At 39.8% G+C, this 21,644-nt stretch overlaps 1 protein-coding gene across 5 annotated transcripts in view; it reads left to right on the top strand.

Moving 5' to 3' along the window:
- The window catches only part of LOC121378647 (2-oxoglutarate dehydrogenase, mitochondrial-like), an 84,273-nt gene that overhangs the window by 36,986 nt on the left and 25,643 nt on the right, over nt 1–21,644 (top strand). For all 5 annotated transcript variants that reach the window (XM_041506916.1, XM_041506917.1, XM_041506918.1 and 2 more), the window contains 8 exons: nt 2,901–3,001; nt 4,070–4,224; nt 9,737–9,883; nt 11,053–11,323; nt 12,976–13,104; nt 17,551–17,730; nt 19,114–19,266; nt 21,013–21,232. In XM_041506916.1, coding sequence (XP_041362850.1) covers nt 2,901–3,001; nt 4,070–4,224; nt 9,737–9,883; nt 11,053–11,323; nt 12,976–13,104; nt 17,551–17,730; nt 19,114–19,266; nt 21,013–21,232 — 1,356 coding nt within the window. The remainder of the gene's footprint in view (nt 1–2,900; nt 3,002–4,069; nt 4,225–9,736; nt 9,884–11,052; nt 11,324–12,975; nt 13,105–17,550; nt 17,731–19,113; nt 19,267–21,012; nt 21,233–21,644) is intronic.

Here is a 21,644-nt window from a genome sequence, read left to right as displayed (position 1 = left end):
CAATGGGCAGGCGGTGCGAGGCAGTTGTCAACACACGCGGAGGCCACACCCGGTATTGACTCCAGATGACCTTGACCTTGGTGGTGTGTCCTATCACTTACTCACAATGGACTAGAGTGAATTGTGAACAATCCTGCAACATTTGGTAATTATCGGACTCACCATTCAATAATTAAATCAATTCTCCAAATGTTACGACAATGTGGTTTTGCGTTTCTTCTTTTGAAGAGTATATTTATTCTCCAGACAATAGAAAATATTTAAAGAAAATAACAAAGGACATGCAAATTAACTGTTTGAAACTTTTTCTCTTATCTTCACTTTTAAATATATATATATATATATATATATACTGACACACAATGAAAACACAAAAACAACTTTTCATTGCAAATAACAACAAACTATTAATGAATTGATGGATAATGTAATATGACATTAATGACTGGTATTCATGAGATACATTCACATGTAAACATGACCAGTTATCATCAGTAATCGAGTTGCATTCGTAATCGAAAAGTTCAAACCCCCCATATCAAGGTCAGTATCTGGTGTGTCCACCATTGGCCCGTGAGCATGCGTGAAGACGGCGGGGAAAGGATTGGCACAAACATCTCAAATAAGCCACAGGAATGTTCCTCCACTCCTCCTGCAACGCCTGTGCAAGCTCAGCGACTTTACGCGGTGCTGGCTGGCTTTGACGTACACAACGTCCTAACTCATCCCACATGTGTTCATTTGGGTTCAAATCCGGGGAAATGGCGGGCCAGTTCATAACGGTGATACCAGCTTGTTGCAGGAATGTCTGGGTAATTCTAACAGTATGTGGACAGGCATTGTCTTGTTGAAACAGAAGGGGACCTCCTGGTCTTCGGTGACAGCGCAAAAGTGGCTGGAGAACTGGTCTTAGAATCACATCAACATAACGCTGGGCTGTAAGGGCATCGTGGACAATGATGAGATCACTCTTAAAATCACAGTTGATTGCCCCCCATACCATCAGACAACCGCCGCCAAACCGATCACGTTCCCTCACACATCCGTCAACGTACCGTTCATGAAGTCTCCTGTACACACTTGCTCTTCCATCGGCAAAGGAGACAGAGAAACGGGACTCATCTGAGAAAACAATGCTTCGGTAAAAGGCTGGTGGATGATTACCATTCTGAAGAGCAAACTGTAGTTTCGCTGCAAGATGTCGTGGTGTCATGATGTTACCGTTGTACGGGCGTCTGCATCCGAGTCCAGCCGTCCATGCCTTCCATGACATCCTATCGTGTTACTTGCTGTCATTGTTGCAGTTCTGAACCGGTCACGGAGGTGATGTCGTCAAATCTGCCGATCTTGGCATGGGGTCGTAACGGGACGTTGACCAGGTCGAGGTTGATCACGGACACTCCCGGTCTGTTGATAATGTTCAACAAGTCGTCCAATAGTTGATGGATGGACTCTGAAGGTCCTAGCAACTTGGCCTTGCGAAGTCCCCCCTTGAACCATGCCCAACTCTCGCTTCCTTTGTTCTTCTCTGACCGGCCTCGGTGGCGTCGTGGCAGGCCATCGGTCTACAGGCTGGTAGGTACTGGGTTCGGATCCCAGTCGAGGCATGGAATTTTTAATCCAGATACCGACTCCAAACCCTGAGTGAGTGCTCCGCAAGGCTCAATGGGTAGGTGTAAACCACTTGCACCGACCAGTGATCCATAACTGGTTCAACAAAGGCCATGGTTTGTGCTATCCTGCCTGTGGGAAGCGCAAATAAAAGATCCCTTGCTGCCTGTCGTAAAAGAGTAGCCTATGTGGCGACAGCGGGTTTCCTCTAAAAAAATCTGTGTGGTCCTTAACCATATGTCTGACGCCATATAACCGTAAATAAAATGTGTTGAGTGCGTCGTTAAATAAAACACTTCTTTCTTTTTCTTTCTTTGTTCTTCTCTGAGTCGTGGCATTCTTAATGTGACGAGGAATATGACACCGTTACGTGACTTTTATGTGTCCACATACTGGCATTTCATGTGCATTGCATGCAGCATGATTGAGCATGTTGTGAACGCATTTCACACCATTTTGTGTGTTTCTGCTATTGTATGTGTAACGAGAACAATATCAGGATTAAAACCCAGACAAAAGTACCAATCAATGGCTTCCTCTCATAAATTGTTATTTTAAGTCCAATAAAAAAAAAATCATTAATCACAACAAAATATTGAAAAATATCTGTTTTGCGTTTTCATTGTGTGTCAGTATATATATATTCAGTTTGTAAAAGTATTATTTGTAATCTCAGTAAGCACATCGGGGCAGGACGTAGCCCAGTGGTAAAGTGCTCACTTGCTGCGCGATCAGTTTTTGATTGATTCCCATCGGTGGGCCCATTGGGCTATTACTCGTTCCAACTGGGAAGACTAGTGACATGACCTGGAACTACTGTAAAACCTGTAACATTGAAGGTTGAAGTTTTGTCTTGTTTAACGACACAATTATTAGATGTCAAATATTTGATAATTTTGACATATACCGGTAGTGTTAGAGAGGAAACCTGCTACACTTTTCCATTAGTAGCAAGGGATCTTATATGCATCATCCCACAGAAAGGATAGCACATACCATGGCCTTTAATATATGAGTCGTGGTGTACTGGATAGAACGAGAAATAGCCTATGGGGTCCAGTGATGGGGATCGATCCTAAATGGACTGCATCCGGCAAGCTCTTTACCACTGGGCTATTAGTGAATTACGCTGAAAACAGGAATGTGTACTCAAAACAGGAATGTGTACTCAGATAGTAGTGAATTACATCGAAAACTAATCCCATTGGTTGTGTACTCTGGTAATGAATTACTAAGATGTATCTCACTGTCCAGTTGTACCGTGTTGTATTTTATTTTTCCACTTCCAGAGGAGCAGGATCTTGACCGCGTGTTTCGACTGCCAGCAACCACCTACATAGGAGGCGACAGTGCAGCACTGCCACTGCGTGAAATCGTAAAACGACTGGAGGTTTGTCCTCGTTACTATAAGTCGATCAAAAGTGTGTGGACGATCATTCCATTCATTCACCATTCACGCAAGTCTTAATTTTGCGTAACTTATTTTTCGTTCATTAAAACAAATTGGGTTATATGATTCTTTTTTTTTTTCAAATAACTCATACATGGTTTACAAAAATTTTCATTTCTTAGAGGTCTTTTTAATAGCCCTAATAGATAAATGTTAATGCAACTGTATGTTAATATGGACAAGACTATAAATTGTTAATGTAACAGACAATTTGTGACATCAGATAATTAGATTTCATGCCAACAAAACCTTTTTGTAACACATTAAAAACATACTTTTTTGAAAATTATATTATGGAAATAACAATCATTGTGATTTATTTAAATAGATAGAGAGAGAGAGAGAGACAGAGAGAGAGAGGGGTGGTATTATTACCAGAGTGTTTTTAGGTATCGTCAGTATCATATATTAGGAATAAAAATTGTATTATGCGAGCCTCAGGCGAGCATAATACATTATTTTTATTCCTAATATATGATATTGACGATACCGAAATACACGAGGGTAATAATCTCTTTATCATATAAGCTCAAGCTTAATACAACGTGTTTTTGTAAACTGTACACGCAACTTTAATTCCAGTCTGCCATTACTTGATATTCAAATGATGTAAGAATATGTGGCGCGGTGTATTTTTGAATGGAAATGACGTCAAACTCGAATGACGTCATTTTGGATGTCCTTACATCAAAATAAAGTTATGCCTAACGTTTTTTGTTTCCTGAATGCTGGACAGATTTCAGTGACAAATTGCCATTGAAATGTTTTTATTTGATGACTATGAATGCATACGTCAGTCATGGAGTGTCACCCAAGCACTGAAAATGTAAGATATTATATGATAAATATATATATATGCTGCAACTAACTGGCATTGAATCAAGTCACAAGTTTTAAAATAAGTAGTCTACATAATTGTTTATAAGTTAAGAATTTATGTACTGGTCTAATGACAAAAAATGGTATTTCCAGCTTTTTCTGTGATATTGTTGGGGTTTTTTTTTGCAGGAGGTGTACTGTCGCCATATTGGAGTGGAGTTCATGTTTATTAACAACATAGAACAGACGGACTGGATCAGGAAGAAGTTTGAGCCACCAGGAATCATGCAGTTCAGCAATGAAGAAAAACGTCTCATTCTGGCACGGCTGGTGAGGTCAACAAGGTATGGCATTTTAGTGGATCACTGGTATCTGATCAAATCAACAAGGTGTGGCATTTTAGTGGATCACTTGTATCTGATCAAATTAACAAGGTGTGGCATTTTAGTGGATCACTTGTATCTGATCAAATTAACAAGGTGTGGCATTTTAGTGGATCACTTGTATCTGATCAAATTAACAAGGTATGGCATTTTAGTGGATCACTTGAATCTGATCAAATCAACAAGGTATGGCATTTTAGTGGATCACTTGTGTCTGATTATATTAACAAGGTATGACATATTAGTGGATCACTTGTATCTTATTAAATCAACAAGGTATGACATCTTCAGTTCAATTAAAAAATGAGTTGGTTTGTTTGTTTTTTGTATCAAATACTGAAAGGCAAAATAAGGAGTATGTCTTTCCACAAAGTCGACCAACACACAACGATATATGGTAACCAAGCTTTCCCTTTTTTCCCTTTTTTTTTCTTCACATTTTGCTTTTCGTTTTTTTGTTGCCTATGTTAAGGGTGTGGTGCCGTGTGGCCACCCTCCTTTAATTTTCATCCAACGAGAACACTGTAAATACATATACAAAACCTCACATACGCAGTCAAATTAACAAGGTATGGCATTTTAGGTTATCACTTATATCTGATCAAATCAACAAGATGTGGCATTTTAGCGGATCACTTGTATCTGATTAAATCAAGAAGGTACAGCATTTTAGTGGATCACTTGTATCTGATCAAATCAACAAGGTGTGGCATTTTAGTGGATCACTTGTATCTGATTAAATCAACAAGGTACAGCATTTTAGTGGATCACTTGTATCTGATTAAATCTACAAGGTATGACATATTAGTGGATCACTTGTATCTGATTAAATCAACATGGTATGGCATTTTAGTGTATCACTTGTATCTGATTAAATCAACAAGGTATGACATTTTAGTGTATCACTTGTATCTGATTAAATCAACAAGGTATAGCTATTTAGTGGATGTCAGACTGATAACATCTTCAGTTCAATTAAAAAATGAGTCGGCTTGTTTGTTTTTTGTATCAAATACTGAAAGGCAAAATAAGGAGTATGTCTTTCCACAAAGTCGACCAACACACAACGATATATGGTAACCAAGCTTTCCCCTTTTTTTTTCTTTTTTTTCTTTTTTCTTTTTGTTGCCTATGTTAAGGGTGTGGTGCCGCATGGCCACCCTCCTTTAATTTTCATCCTGCGAGAACACTGTAAATACATATACAAAACCTCACATACACTGTTTTTATTCCTATTTATTGCACAAGTTTATTTTGCACACGAATATATTCATACCATCAGACCACGTAGCGGTCGAGTGGTATGTTCTTGCGCAAATAAACAAGTGCAATAAATAGGAAGTGAAAACAACGTATGTGAGGTTCTATATTTATTACATACCTTCTTTTACTTTTTACAAATCAGTTTTTAATTTAACGTAATAAATATACTTCCTTAAATCTGTGATCAATCCTCCTTTTCAAAATTTCATGGATTTACTTAACATTAAGAATTAGCCTGTACTCTGTGGCAGTCTTGTGTAATGTTTCAAGTATGATGTGACGTAATTTGTAAATCATATATGATGTCAGTAACAAAATGACGCCAACTCCAGTAAAAATAAAAACGGAATTCCCAATTTACAAGTTCCGGTCCAGATCACACATATGTGTAATACAAGATAAATTTATCACACGGTTTGAAAAAGTCTTTATCACTGTAGTAAGATTGAATAGCCCTGTATGTAATAAATTACTTTATTGCATAATTGCCATGTCATTCAATAATCTGAAACCTCTAGCAAATTTTGTTTTTTAAATAAATCTTTTTAAGTTATCACATTTTGATAACTGGTCAACTGTACTGTTGTTGGGTGTTAAGCTGAAATTCAGTTAGAGCAAGCAAAACCAACAAATGCCAGCCAAGCATAACTATTCCTTTGTCTGGTGCATGATACATTTCACCCACCATCAATGTATTTGATTACACTGATTTACAAGTCAATGGGCATTTTTAAAATGTCAGCATACCATTCAGTAAACTTTTTCTGTATGTTACATGTAGCTAATAAGCCTATCTCTGTTATATGAAACGACACGTGTCACGTTGACAGCGCGTAAGCATTCAGTTCAGTTGTGTTTAGAATACCTGATTATTTTTGCTATCTTTGAGTAACAGCTAACATCATAATGTATGCAACAGCTGATATTGCAGTACTTTCTAATGGCAATTTGGACAACTGTTGGCATGTCACAATACTTGCATGACGCAATACATTATCACTTCAACCTTTAGACCACAGGATTGGTTGATTTACCTTTTGTGGTTTTTAATGTTCAGTGAGTATTTTCACATGACAACAAGAGCAAAATATCATGGATATTTTGTGGAGCTGATGGTCGATACTGACTGCTAATATGACCAATTTACCAACAATAAAAATCATGAAAAGTCTTATTCAACTTACTGTACTAGCACAACAACTACACTATACAACCTGAGTCATCTCCTCCACTGTAGAATTGTCTTCCCTTGCCGGATGTATATCCATATCCACGCATGGGCAGACCATCGTTCTCAATTCTGCAGTCCTCCATTGTAGATGTTCTGTTAACGAGCTCTGCAAACTTTTCGGTTTTTCGTTAATTGTCTCACGTGAAACGTTTCATTAAAGTGTTTTTTTGTTTATTTATTTTCCTTAGCCCTTACCAAGATATACGTTGTTTTGGGGATAATTGGGGTTACGAATTATTTCGCAATGTCTGACACGGCCTCATCGGGCTCAACAGCGAGGTTGACCGTGTGTGCCGAAGCTGGCTGTGGCAAGCGGCTTCCCCGGTTCGACTTGCACTTGTTGTGTCGGTCCTGTAGGGCCTGTTCATTTGACCAACAGTGCGAGATTTGCACAACATGGCCTTCGTCCATTTGGACAAAATTTCGTCGCCAGGTCCGGGAGGCGGACAGGAAGAGGGATGTGCGTAAAGGAAAGGGAGAGAAGAGCGAGGAGGCTTCCGAGAAGTCCGGGGCCACTGTTCGTGTGAGGAAGGGTGGTAGGCGTAAGAACGCCTCCTCTTCACACCACCATTCGGATGGCGTTGCTAGTGGTTCAGTGACGCCGGCCGGCCTTTTGTCACAGCCTTCGACTCCAGCCGTGTTGGCTGTTCCGCCGCCGCCTGGTTTTTCAGTGTGGTCGGTGCCTGTTTCCACCCATGATCGTTTTGGCGATGCGGGGGTGACGCATGGACGGAGGTTTGTTCCCGTCCCTTCCCTTCAGGGTCAGTCGCGGACTTCGGTGCCGCCGGTTTTGAGGGAGGTGCCTTCCGGTTCCGGTTTGGAGTCAGAAGATGTTTCAGACGATCCGGATTGCCGAGCGGCGGGACTCGATGCCTCTGTCGGTTTTCGATTATGCAACGGTTCTGCAATTTGTAAGTAACGAAGTCCGACTTGTATGCGCTGATGCTTTCCCAGCGGAGGTGGCTGTTCCCACTATTCAGGGCGTTTCTTTTGGAAATCGGTCACTGGTGGTGAAGGCTCCGCGGCCGGAGCTTTGGTTTTCCGCTTGCCCAGGAGGCACACGAATACTTACTGGAAATCGATACTTTGATTGCTGGCACCGATCGTATCATGGGAGCGGTGGTGGAAGAGTTTCCGGCGGCTTTAGCCATCGGGGAAACTCTTACGGTGCATCCTAACCGGCCGCGTGTGACGTGAGAGACGCGAGCGATTTTTTTAGAAACCACTGATTTCAATTGAAGCATCCTAACTGCACGCGCGCGATGCGACAGATTTGTATGTCGTGTCGCACGCGTGCAGTTAGGATACGGCAATTGAAATCAATGATTTCTAAAATAATCGCTCGCGTCGCGTGCGGCTGGTTAGGATACAGCTTTACCCGGTACGAAGCTGGTGGCCCCCACTTTGTACCAAATGTTGGGCACATCTTTCGTGAACCATGCTGCGGTTGTTTCTGCTCAGATTAAGACTGATTGTCGTCCGGCGTTTTTCATACGTGTCGCCATCAGAGACCTAGAGATGATGGAGAAGTTATCGAAACGTCTCTTTCAGGTGAACAACCATCTTTTTGGGTTGGATACGGCTGTGGAGAGTCTTCCCCCAATGGCTTGAGGTTGTTTGGCGGCTACCGTGAAGGCATTGCATCACATTGCCCAGATGTCTGGGCGTTTGTGGGCAGACAATCTCTTGTTGCAACGCGATCATTACTTGTCTGGGCTACGGGCTACCGGTGTTGTGAAGACACATTTTCGCAGCAGTTCAGTGAGGGAGACCTTGCTGTTTGGGTCGGACTTCGGCCTTGTCATGGATAAGGAGTCTGTCAAGTTCGTTCCCCTTCCCCAGCCTGGTAACGCTCGTAAGCGCCGTTCCGGTGCTGATGCGTTTCGCCCGCCTTCCTCCAAGAAACCAGCTTTTCTTGAGGTGGTTCAGAATCCTAAGGTTTCTGCTCCTACTTGGCAATCTGGGACGGCGCCACCCCCCTGTCAAACAGAATCGTGCTCGTCTGAGGGCAGCACATTTTCGGGCTACCGCTAAGGGCACGGCACCTAAGAGTGGTAAGCCGCCGGGGTGAGGGTGTTGTGACGACCGGCAACTGTTAACGGAGGTGCCGTTAGCAGACGTTCCCGTTAGCAGACGTTCCTGTGGGCGGCAGGTTACGTCATTTTCTGCCACAATGGAATCTCCTGCCAGACCTGGACCAATGGGTTCTGTCGGTCGTCAAGGAGGGATATCGACCAGGCTGAACCACCAGTTACCGGTGTTTGTGTCACCGCTTCCCGATACTCTGGCTCTGGAGTACGATGCGTTGAGCATGGACTGGACGGGGTTGGATCTGTATGCCTTCCCTCCCCCAGTCTTACTCAGCAAGGTTCTGGCCAAGGTCGGAATGCAACCGTGTCGAGTAACGCTTGTGGCGCCGGGTTGGGCAGCCCATCCATGGTTTCCTCAGCTTCTGTCACTGTTAGTGCAGGAGCCGGTGCGCTTGCCACCCCTTCCGGATCTGCTCAGCCAGTGGCTGCAGCAGCCGGTGTGGCACCCGAAGCTGGAGGTCTTCCGGCTTCATGCGTGGAGGTTGTCGAGTTTTCCCTTCGAGGCAGAGGCTTTTTGGAACAAATTGCTGAACTCGTCTCCTCTTCGAAGCGCTGGTCAACTGAGCAAGTTTACCAATGCCACTGGAGCGCTTGGGTTCGTTGGGCAGGTGAACAGGATTTCGATCCCTTATCACCTACTGTCATTGACTTAGCTGAATACTTTCTGGCCTGTGCTGTGCTGTGTGCCGAATGGTGGTAGTTATATGCGGTGTGTCGACTTGCTCAACACAGAGGGAGATACCTTGTCTGTAGCTTCCTAAAGGTTAAATATGCAAGACGTTGATTATGCTAAATATTATTCCGCCTATGCATTTTGATAATAATTTTTTCTATTTAACTGACGTGCTGTAGCAGTGAGCTTAAGTGTAAATATTTTTATATTTTTCAGGTTTGAAGAGTTTTTGGCGAGGAAATGGTCGTCAGAAAAGCGGTTTGGTCTGGAAGGCTGTGAGGTGCTGATACCAGCAATGAAAACCATCATTGATTCCTGCAGTGCGTATGGAGTGGACAGCTTTATCATAGGCATGCCTCACAGGTGAGATATATTTACATGCCTCACAGATGAGATATATTTACATGCCTCACAGGTGAGATATATTTACATGCCTCACAGGTGACATACAGCTACACACCTCACAGGTGAGATACTTCTACAGGTGAGATACAGTTACATGACTCACAGGTGAGATACAATTACACGCCTCACAGGTGAGATACAATTACATGCCTCACAGGTGAGATACAATTACACGCCTCACAGGTGAGATACAATTACACGCCTCACAGGTGAGATACAATTACATGCCACACAGGTGACATACAGTTACACGTCTCACACGTGACATACAATTACATACCTCACAGGTGAGATACATTTACACGCCTCACAGGTGACATACAATTACATGCCTCACAGGTGAGATACAATTGCACGCCTCACAGGTGAGATACAATTACACGCCTCACAGGTGAGATACAATTACACGCCTCACAGGTGAGATACAATTACATACCTCACAGGTGAGATACAACTACATGCCTCACAAGTTAGAGATAGCTCAAGACACGGCCTCACATTACAGGATTTTGGTTTCTTATTGTGAAGTGTGTCACTTTTCGCACCCTTGTTTTGGCTTTGTACACAATAAATATGACATATCTTACCGTAATTTCACTTGAAATCCATATTTCGTAAAAGGTACAATTTTTTTATCACAACATTTTCTTCAAACACATTCAGGTGCATTAGTAATGTTCATTCTGTCTCAAAGCCGGCCCCTGGCCTCCAGAGACAGGCCCCGGGATAGACATGCTTGAAACCTCTGTGGTATAGGAGCATGTTAAAAGATTAAAGTCAGTCAAGTCAAGTAATGTTCAAACTAAACAATTTCAATAGAAATTTTGCATTGGAATTTTTCCAGCGTTCTTAAAACTGAAATGTCATGTATTCAGTTTATGGATATCGTAAGGAGATGCAAAATGACATCATTGGATTACTAACGTCATTCAAATGTCAAATATTTGACAAATAATGGGTTGAGTGAATATGAGAGTTGAGTTGAGTCAACATGAGAGTTGAGTCAACATGAGAGTTAAGTGAACATATTGGTTTATGTAGGTTCAGTGAACCTGTGGATTGAGTGCACGCATGGTTTCGCATGTCGATGTATCATGGATATTTACATTGTAGATTATTCATTTCAGGGGTCGTTTGAATGTACTGGCCAACGTGTGCCGCAAACCTCTGGAGAAGATCATCTGTCAGTTTGACTCGAAGCTGGAGGCGTCCGACGAGGGATCGGGAGACGTCAAGTACCACCTGGGGATGTCGCACGAGCGGCTGAACCGCGTCACAAACAAAAACATCAAACTGGCCGTTGTGGCGAACCCGTCTCACCTGGAGGCCTGCGACCCAGTGGTGCAGGGCAAGACGAGGGCCGAACAGTTCTACAGGGGAGATACTGACGGGAAGAAGGTAACTGACGTAACACAAACAGTTACAGGCAGTTGGTTAGGTGTATTTCCATTCAGCCTTAGAAGCAGGATAAAGCCGATTACTTAAGACAGTAACTGGTTATTTCCTGCAATCCAGCAAGAATGATTTGAAAATCATATCGTGTAATCCAGTTTGGCAGAATGACATCATATAAAATGCCGTACATGATACGTTATGTAAGATGCTAGCTAAGTTTTGTCATATCAAAAAAGCATTTTTAAACATTAATTCATAAATCAATATATGTATAATAAAAAGCATTTAATTGAAAATACAGTCTGAATACATGAGTCACATGACATATGTGTTTGGTTCCCACTGAGAATAGAAGTTATCCAGTCAGGATTAATTAATAACATACCATTAACATACTACTGTATTCATTGGTGACGCTACCACATACATCAGTGACATTCTGTAACTGTATACATCAGTGACATACTGTAACTATATATCAGTGACATACTATAACGGTATACATCAGTGACACTACCACATACATCATTGACGTACTATAACTATACTCGGTGAAACAATTGCATACATCAGTGACATACTGTAACTGAATAAATTGGTGTCTGCCATATACATCAGTGACATACTATAGCGGTATACATTAGTGACACGACCACATACATCAGTGACATACTATAACTGTATACATTAGTGACGCTACCACATACATCAGTGACATACTATAACTGTATACCTCTGACACTGCCACATACATCAGTGACATACTATAACTGTATACATTAGTGACACTACCACATACAGCAGTGACATACTATAACTGTATACATTAGTGACACTACCACATACATCAGTGACATAATATAACTGTATACATTAGTGACACTACCACATACATCAGTGACATACTATAACTGTATACATTAGTGACACTACCACATACATCAGTGACATACTATAACTGTATACCCCAGTGACACTGCCACATACATCAGTGACATACTATAGCTGTATACCTCAGTGACACTGCCACATACATCATTGACATACTATAGCTGTATACCTCAGTGATACTGCCACATACATCATTGACATACTATAGCTGTATACCTCAGTGAGACTGCCACATACATCAGTGACATACTATAACTGTATACCTCAGTGACACTGCCACATACATCAGTGACATACTATAACTATACATTAGTGACACTGCCACATACATCAGTGACATACTATAACTGTATACATTAGTGACACTGCCACATACATCGGTGACATACTATAACTGTATACCTCAGTGATACTACCACATACATCGTTGACATACTATAACTGTATTCCTCAGTGACACTGCCACATACATCAGTGACATACTATAACTGTATACCTCAGTGACATACTATAACTGTATACATTAGTGACACTGCCACATACATCAGTGACATACTATAACTGTATACCTCAGTGACACTGCCACATACATCAGTGACATACTATAACTATACCTCAGTGACACTGCCACATACATCAGTGACATAGTATAACTATATCGGTGAAACAATTACATACATCAGTGATGTATATATCAGTGTTAAGTCAGTGACATATTTGTGTATATATGAAGCACATTTTGCGGTACTATTGTTGTTTTTCAGGTTATGAGTATTTTACTTCATGGAGATGCTGCATTTGCAGGACAGGGCGTTGTGTACGAGACATTCCACTTGAGTGACTTGCCAGCATACACCACACATGGAACTATCCACATCGTAGTAAACAACCAGGTCAGTTTTTGTATACATACACCACATGGAACAATCCATCTCGAAAACAATCAGGTCAGTTATGGTGTTTTTTGTTTTGTATGCATACACCAGATGGAACAATCCATCTTGTAAACAACCAGGTCAGTTTTGTATACATACACCACATGGAACAATCCATCTCGTAAACAACCAGGTCAGTTTTGTATACATACACCACATGGAACAACCCATCTCGTAAACAACCAGGTCAGTTTTGTATACATACACCACATGGAACAATCCATCTCGTAAACAACCAGGTCAGTTTTATATACATACACCACATGGAACAATCCATCTTGTAAACAACCAGGTCAGTTTTGTATGCATACACCACAAGGAATAATCCATCTCGTAAACAACCAGGTCAGTTTTGTAGGCATATGCCACAAGGAACAATCCATCTCGTAAACAACCAGGTCAGTTATGGTGTTTTTTGTTTTGTATGCATGCACCACACACAGAACAGTCCACCCCATAGTAAACAGTAATGTTAAATGTATCCCTTCTTTTCTTGGACACATCTGCCGGGAGATTTGGAGGATGTGCCTAGGACAGATGTGCTTGAACCTTCAGTGGATGTCGGCATGTGTCCAATAGTGGATTGATACATAACCTCAAATCCCAACCCTTGAGATTTGTTTACTGCTTGCCACTGATGAGTTTATTAGAAGCAGTAAATAGTAAACAGCTGACAGTTGCATAGCCTGGTTCTTGGGTATTCTGATGAGTTTATTAGAAGCAGTAAATAGTAAACAGCTGACAGTTGCATAGCCTGGTTCTTGGGTATTCTGATGAGTTTATTAGAAGCAGTAAATAGTAAACAGCTGACAGTTGCATAGCCTGGTTCTTGGGTATTCTGATGTTAGCAGAGACTAGACCGAGTATTTCTCAAGTCAGCAGTAACCTCCACAGTGAGGATGATATGAGGGTGTATACCACCAAATCAAATCACTTGGACGACAATAGTATCAGGTGGCCAAAACTGCTACATGCAGTATTATAATCGACATATACACCATGAATAAAAATACTACCAACCCTCACCCTTAAAGTAAATGTGAAAACATTGTGATTAAGCTACTTGTTTGAGACAAGATAGTGGAGCGTCTTCAATTACCCTAGTTTCGCACTTTTAGTAGGACTCCACACACATTTCAAGCAGTTTCAGTAACTCATACTAACTGGTTCACTGGCCAATGTTTAGCAGAGAAAACAATGAATTTATTTGTAGTGAGGACATGTAATATCTTGGTTGCTTTGATGTTTTTGGGGGAAGATTACCATTTATCATATCACTACTAAGGAATAGCATTGGGCACGCCCATTACATAAATCACATATTTTGAGACATAAGTATGCAAATATTTAGAACATAAGTATGTAAATTACATTATTATGCAAATTATATACCGAAAACGTAGAACTATTTTCACCTGTCAAAATTGTTGACTTCTTTTGAAGTCGGAGATAGCGTTACCATCGATAAAGAAGTTCTACAATCAAAGCAACTCTACCTTCCGGTAATTATATAGTTATGATTGACGGGTCCAGTTATCAAGCTGAATTGTCACCAGAACGTTTACAGTTAGTGCAAACAGGGGATAGGGTAGATCCACGGACATCGAAGCAGACCCCACAATCCGGCAGGCCCAAAAACAAAACTCGTAGATTTGTAGAAGTAGATGATACGATGATTGGTAATGTCATTACAGAAAATGAAAATAAGAATACTGCCAAAAAAACTCTATAAAAGCTATCTACCATCAATCAATGAGTCCAGACCAATACATGAAATGCCCCCCAAAGAACTCGATGTAATTCTGTGCAAGTTTTACATCAGTGTACGAAAAGAAACCGGGGGACATTACGAACCGAACAGTCTTACCTCTTTCCAAAGCAGTATCGAAAGAACACTGAAATGTAGGCGATATGGATTTTTCAATAACATCATCTATTGAATTTTCACAGTCCAGAGAGGTCCTAAAATCCCGAAAAATTGAATTGAAGAAATCCAGACTGGGCAATCTGTCTCTGCGTGCCGACCCACTTAATGACAACGAGATTGAACAGTTGTGGGAAAATGGTGTCATTGGTATTAACAAGCCTATGAGTGTAATAAAGTGTCTCTGGCTTTTCAATGCCATCCATTTTGGCCTCTGGGGAGTGAACGATCACTATAACATACGTTGGGGTGATGTTTCAATTTTGCATGACGATGATGGTCACGAATATTTACAGCTGTCCATGAGGCAGGAAAAAAACCACCCTGGCGAAAATCCCCGCAATTGCAGAGACGTTATTCCAAAAATGTGGGCAAACACACAAAATCCCCTTCGATATCCCGTTGAAGTTTTCAAGTTTTATTCTTCAAAATGACCGCGAAACTTCTGTGAAGCTGACAACCCATTCTACATTGCTACACACACACTTGGTATGCCGAAAGCAGGAGAACAGTGGTTCCTCAGGCAATGCATTGGTAGAAATAAACTTGCTGGACTGATGAAAAACGTGTTCGAGTGGTAATATTTGTACCACTAAATGCATGACGAACCACTCTGCACGCAAATATCTGGTCCAAAAACTGAACGACAATCACGTTCCTGCTCATCAAATGATGCAGATAACAGGACACAAAAATATCCATTCAGTTAATGCATACTGCCATATAAATTACGACCAACACAAAGAACTGTCGCACATTCTGTCAGCGCCATCTACATCTGGTGAATACTCAAGTTTGGTTCCCGCGTGTTCGTCTTCGAAGGAAATCCGACAACACTTAAATTATAAACAATCAAAGATCATCAATATTTACGGCGGTGTGAACACTATGTTTGGAAGCAATGTCAGTGGGGGCAACATCGTAATAAATGTGGCTCAGCCTAAAAGTCCTGTTGTCCCCCTAAAACGACGAAGAATCATTTTCAACAGTGATTCAGACTCAGACTGAACTTGATGAAGCCCTTAAATAGGTCAGTGACGTAGATAGGCCTATGTCTGACAATGACGTAGTACTCAGCAAAATGCTGCGAAAAGTTATTTTGAAAAATTTGGCTATTGTCAATTATTTTATTATAATTTCATTGTTTATATATAAAACTGTTAAATTAGTATTAAATTGTTTAAATAGCTACAATCTTTGTTTCCGCTTTTAACCTAGTTTCAGAAAGCATAGATAACCTTCAAGGTGTATTGACAAACCGATTATCAGCTGAGTGATTGACATGTACATGTATTCATACGTCATAACAGATTGTTACGTCCGAGCGTTGGGGTTTTGTTTATTAATCATTTAAGTGGAAAATAAACAAAATTGACAGTGATATGATAAATAGAATTCGTTACTCGTATTTTTTAATATGGGAAATATCAACCTTGGCCTGTTAATCTGTATTTGTCTCGGCAGAGCCTCGACAAATACAGATTAACGAAGCCTCGGTGGATATTTCCCATATTATAAAATACTTGTGACGAATCCTCTATATATATTATATAATGCAAGTAAGTGGTCATTTTGACCTCCCTGAATGCAACAGGTGCTTCTTCTAAAAGTTAGCCCCCACCCCTACCTCTCGCCCCATATCTGCTATGTGGCAGAAGCGGGTTTTTTTCTCTTTTTCTTTCGACTGTCAGAAATAACCACATGTTTGGCATCAACTATCCATGGTTTAAATTGTGCTGAGGTGTTCAGGGCTTTAGATCTCACTAATCTGGACACAAGTCAGTATTCAGAAATGCATTTCAAGTTATTTTCATCTAATTAGACTTAACATTTCAGTGGTTTTGAGGTGAAATATTTTGAGGTCAGCACGTTTGTATTTAAAAGTCTTATTTAACTTACTGTGCTAGCACAACAACAATGCTATAACTCTATGTTGTGCTTGCACTAGGTAAGTAGGAATAATAATGAAAATTAGAAACAAATTTACTAATATTCAACTTGCTGTGCTATAACAAGTTCTAGCATTGTTGTTGTGCTAGCACTAGGTAAGTATGAATAATACTGAAAATTAGAAACAAATTTTCTAATATTCAACTTGCTGTGCTATCACAAGTTATAGCATTGTTGTTGTGCTAGCACTAGGTAAGTATGAATAATACTGAAAATTAGAAAAAAAAATTCTAATATTCAACTTGCTGTGCTATCACAAGTTATAGCATTGTTGTTGTGCTAGCACTAGGTAAGTATGAATAATACTGAAAATTAGAAGAAAAAAATTCTAATATTCAACTTGCTGTGCTATCACAAGTTATAGCATTGTTGTTGTGCTAGCACTAGGTAAGTATGAATAATACTGAAAATTAGAAACAAATTTTCTAATTTGGGGACGTGATTATGTTGGCACAACATTTATCGCCTCGATCATGATGCCATCTAAAGCGTTGAGTGTTGTAAGACAAACATTTGTTTGGTTTCCACAGATCGGCTTCACGACTGACCCGCGGATGGCGCGGTCATCACCGTACTGCACGGACGTGGCCCGGGTGGTGAACGCACCCATCTTCCACGTCAACGCAGACGACCCAGAGGCAGTCATACACGTTTGCAAGGTGGCTGCTGATTGGAGGACAACATTCGGCAAGGACGTCGTTATTGATCTCGTGAGTCTCTCTCTTGTCGTGTAACGTGTTCGAAACTTCTGTGGTACATGAGCCCATTAAACTAGTTACCTACTTATCTTGTCGTGTTACAATAAGAAGGGAGAGACGTAAGCCATGTTAAGAGTGCTTCCTTGATACACCGTCGGTCTGGGATTGATCCACGTCGGTAGGCCTACTGGGCTATTTCTTGCTTAAGCCAGTGCATCACGACTCTTATACCAAAGGCCGTGGTATGTGCTATCCTGTCTGGGATGGTGCATATAAAAGATTCCTTGCTTCTAATGGAAGCATGTAACGAGTTATATGTCAAAATTATCAAATGTTTGACATGCAATAGCCAATGATGAATAAATCAATGTGCTCTAGTGGTGTCGTTAAACAAAGCCAACTAACAAACTTGTGTTAAACAAGGGGCGGGATGTAGCTCATTGGTAGAGCATTTTTCTGAGGGGTATGTTTTTGTGATTGTTCAGAAGATTTCACAATGGCATCTATGTATAGCATCAGCATGTATTGTGTGTCTGTGCAGATAACGAGAATAATAATTGAAGAGGTCATTTCCAAAACACAACACATCTATTTCTGGCATTCTAAGGAAAAACATGCTTCAACATGATGTAGCGTATATCATACAAGCAGTTGTACAGTCCTGTTCAATGGGTAGAAATAGTGTTTATTGTTATAGCCTTCACTATCTCCAAAATCTGGAAATTGACGTATTTTATTTTGGAAATGAACTCTTCAATTGTGATATTTGTCCAAATGTGTAGATAACGTTATCAGTAACAATTGTATTAAGATGTGCAGGTAACATTATTTAGTTATAAAAATTGTATTGTTCAGGTATGCAGATAACAATATTGATAATAATTGTTAAAATTGTTTAGGTGTGCAGTTAACGAGTTAATAAGAATTGTTATGTTGTTTAGTTGTGCAGATAATAAGTTAATAAGAATTGTTATGTTGTTTAGTTGTGCAGATAACAAGTTAATGTACGGATAATGAGTTAATAACAATTGTCATATTGTTTAGGTGTGCAGATAACAAGTTAATAAGAATTGTTATGTTGTTTAGTTGTGCAGATAACAAGTTAATGTACGGATAATGAGTTAATAACAATTGTCATATTGTTTAGGTGTGCAGATAACAAGTTAATAAGAATTGTTATGTTGTTTAGTTGTGCAGATAACAAGTTAATGTACGGATAATGAGTTAATAACAATTGTCATATTGTTTAGGTGTGCAGATAACAAGTTAATAAGAATTGTTATGTTGTTTAGTTGTGCAGATAACAAGTTAATGTACGGATAATGAGTTAATAACAATTGTCATATTGTTTAGGTGTGCAGATAACAAGTTAATAAGAATTGTTATGTTGTTCAGGTGTGCTATCGCCGATTTGGCCACAACGAAATTGATGAACCCTTGTTTACCCAGCCTCTCATGTACAAGAAGGTAGCCAAACAGCCGACATCCCTCGTCAAGTATGCTCAAAGCCTCGTTGCCAATGGTGTTGTTTCACAGCAGGAGTATGAGGTACCGTAACTATGTCACTAATGTATCATAGCTGTTGAATGAGGCTCGCTTTCCATGTAAATATTTCCACATATATTCTTTCATGCATACATTTTCGTAAGTGTTGTAAGTGGATTGCTACAGGAACTCGGCAGTATCAAGGTGTGTTGGCCAGTGAGCTAAAACATAGCTTGGAATACGGAAGTAGTTCATTAGTTGTATGAGAGAAAGAAATATACAGAACTTTACATACATATGTACATTGTTTTCGCTTGTTATTTATTATACAAGTTTATTTTGTGCAAAAATATATACCACAAGATCGAATGCTATGTTCTTGTGCAAAATAAATGAGTGCAATAAATAGGAAGCAAAAACAATATATGTGAAGTTCTGTATTTATTACATACCTTCTTTTATGCTTTCCAAAAATGGTTTTTAATTTAACGTGATAACAACTCTCTTAAATCTATGATTAATACTCCTTTCATGGATTTACTTAATGTTAAGAATCATACTCTTTGGCAACCTTGTGTAATGTTTCAAATACGATGTGACATAATTTGTAAATCATATATGACGTCAGAAATGAGTAGGACATATTCATTCACATTTGAACTGAAATGCATGCAAATTGCAAATGCTTAGAAACACCTCACAATATTACATGCATTCATGAAAACGATTGTGTGCTGAATTTATAAAAGGTATTTTTTTCTCTAGTATGTAACTTGCCACAACAGCTGTGTTAATGATTAATAAATCAATGTGCTCTAGTGGTGGTGTTAAACAAAATAAATGTTTTTTAACAGCTGTGTATATTTAATAATGTACTTTAATGACAGGTGTTCAGCCACAATCACACGTCTTTAAGTTTTGCTGTTTTTTAGATTTGCATGGATCTAACAAAATATCAGCCTATTGTGTTTATATATTGTATGAATAAAATTGCATGCAAAGAGGGCCTTAGAGGTGTATCATAAAAGCCTATAGCTATGGTGTCGTATCTTGGTGCGAGTCACCTGCAGTGTGAGGTGCTTAAACTGTTTTACATAAAAGCATTGTATAGATGTCTCCATAACAGGTATGCAGTATGGTGTACAGGCATCATGCTGGCTAATATACGATTAGTATTTTAGCTTGGTATGCATTTGAAATTCATTATGCCTTGTTAGGGACACAACGTTACCGGATAAGAGTACATGTAAGCCTCCTTTTTGGCTTGAAGATGAAAAATTCACAAAGAAGTGTCATATTTTGTGCAACATTTCCTTGTGAATTTCCATTATGGAGCCAGGGAAGAGCCCTATCCCTAAACAGCTAAAACAAGCATGATATTTATTTATAGGTTTAACTATAGGTTTCACCTCTGTCCTTCATTTGTCCGTCTGTCCATTTGTCTCTCATATAGTTTTCCAGATATATTTTTTCACAATGCCTTCAGGTATTAGCTGAAATTTTGTGTATAGCTTTACCATGTACTGTGGCCTTTGAACTTAGAAGATATGAGAAAAAAAAATTCTGGAGTCTTTTTTTTTTTGCAATGTCTGAAGATATTGAAATAAAATTTTGTATATAGCTTTTATTGTGTACTGTTGCAGATCAAGTTTAACTTTCATGGTGATTTACCCATTTTTCACAGTTATGAATTTAGGCGATATGAAAATGTGTTGTGCTCGATGGGGGATGTGTATTGCTTTAGCAGTACTCTCAGAATGCTCGTTTAACTGAAGAGGAGTGGTAGTTATGTTTGGTTTTGTTTTCCAGGAGGAAGTGGCAAAGTATGACAAAATTTGCGAGGAGGCTTACGTGGCTGCCAAGAAGGAAACTGCTGTAAAGAACACCGACTGGCTGGACTCCCCATGGGGCAACTTCTTTGAGGGTCGGGACCCCATGAAGATGCCCATCACCGGAGTCTCAGAGGACGTCCTCCACCACATTGGAGGAATCTTCAGTACCCCACCCGATGATTTCGTCATCCACGGAGGTCTGTTCATTATCACTAATCCTGCCTGACATCTTCGTTATCCATGGGCGTTTGTTTTTAGGTTTATTTGTACCTCTTCTGTGAAAACAGAGTATCGTCTGATTATTGGAATATCATTGTAAATGCATTTTATGTTGATATCTTGGCTGAGCTCTTGTCTTGAAAGCCAAAAGCAGATGAAATAAAATGCAGTATACTAAGTAGTTAATTGCAGCAATTAGTGGATAAAAAAACCTCTGACTAAAAGCTAAAGCCCTTGTTGATTTGCATATATTTGCAATATTCCTGTATGTTATTTGTCATATTTATTGGCTTATATTTGTTATGATTGTATTAGTGGTTTGTTCTGGTTGTATTTGTGGTTTATTATGATTCTATGTGTGGTTTGTTGTGGTTATATGTGGTTTGTTAT

This window comes from Gigantopelta aegis, chromosome 8 (genome assembly GCF_016097555.1).
Source record: "Gigantopelta aegis isolate Gae_Host chromosome 8, Gae_host_genome, whole genome shotgun sequence".
Lineage (NCBI taxonomy): Eukaryota > Metazoa > Mollusca > Gastropoda > Neomphalida > Peltospiridae > Gigantopelta > Gigantopelta aegis.
The sequence above is the reverse complement of the archived record's forward strand: the minus strand, read 5'-3'. Positions and strand labels throughout refer to the sequence as shown.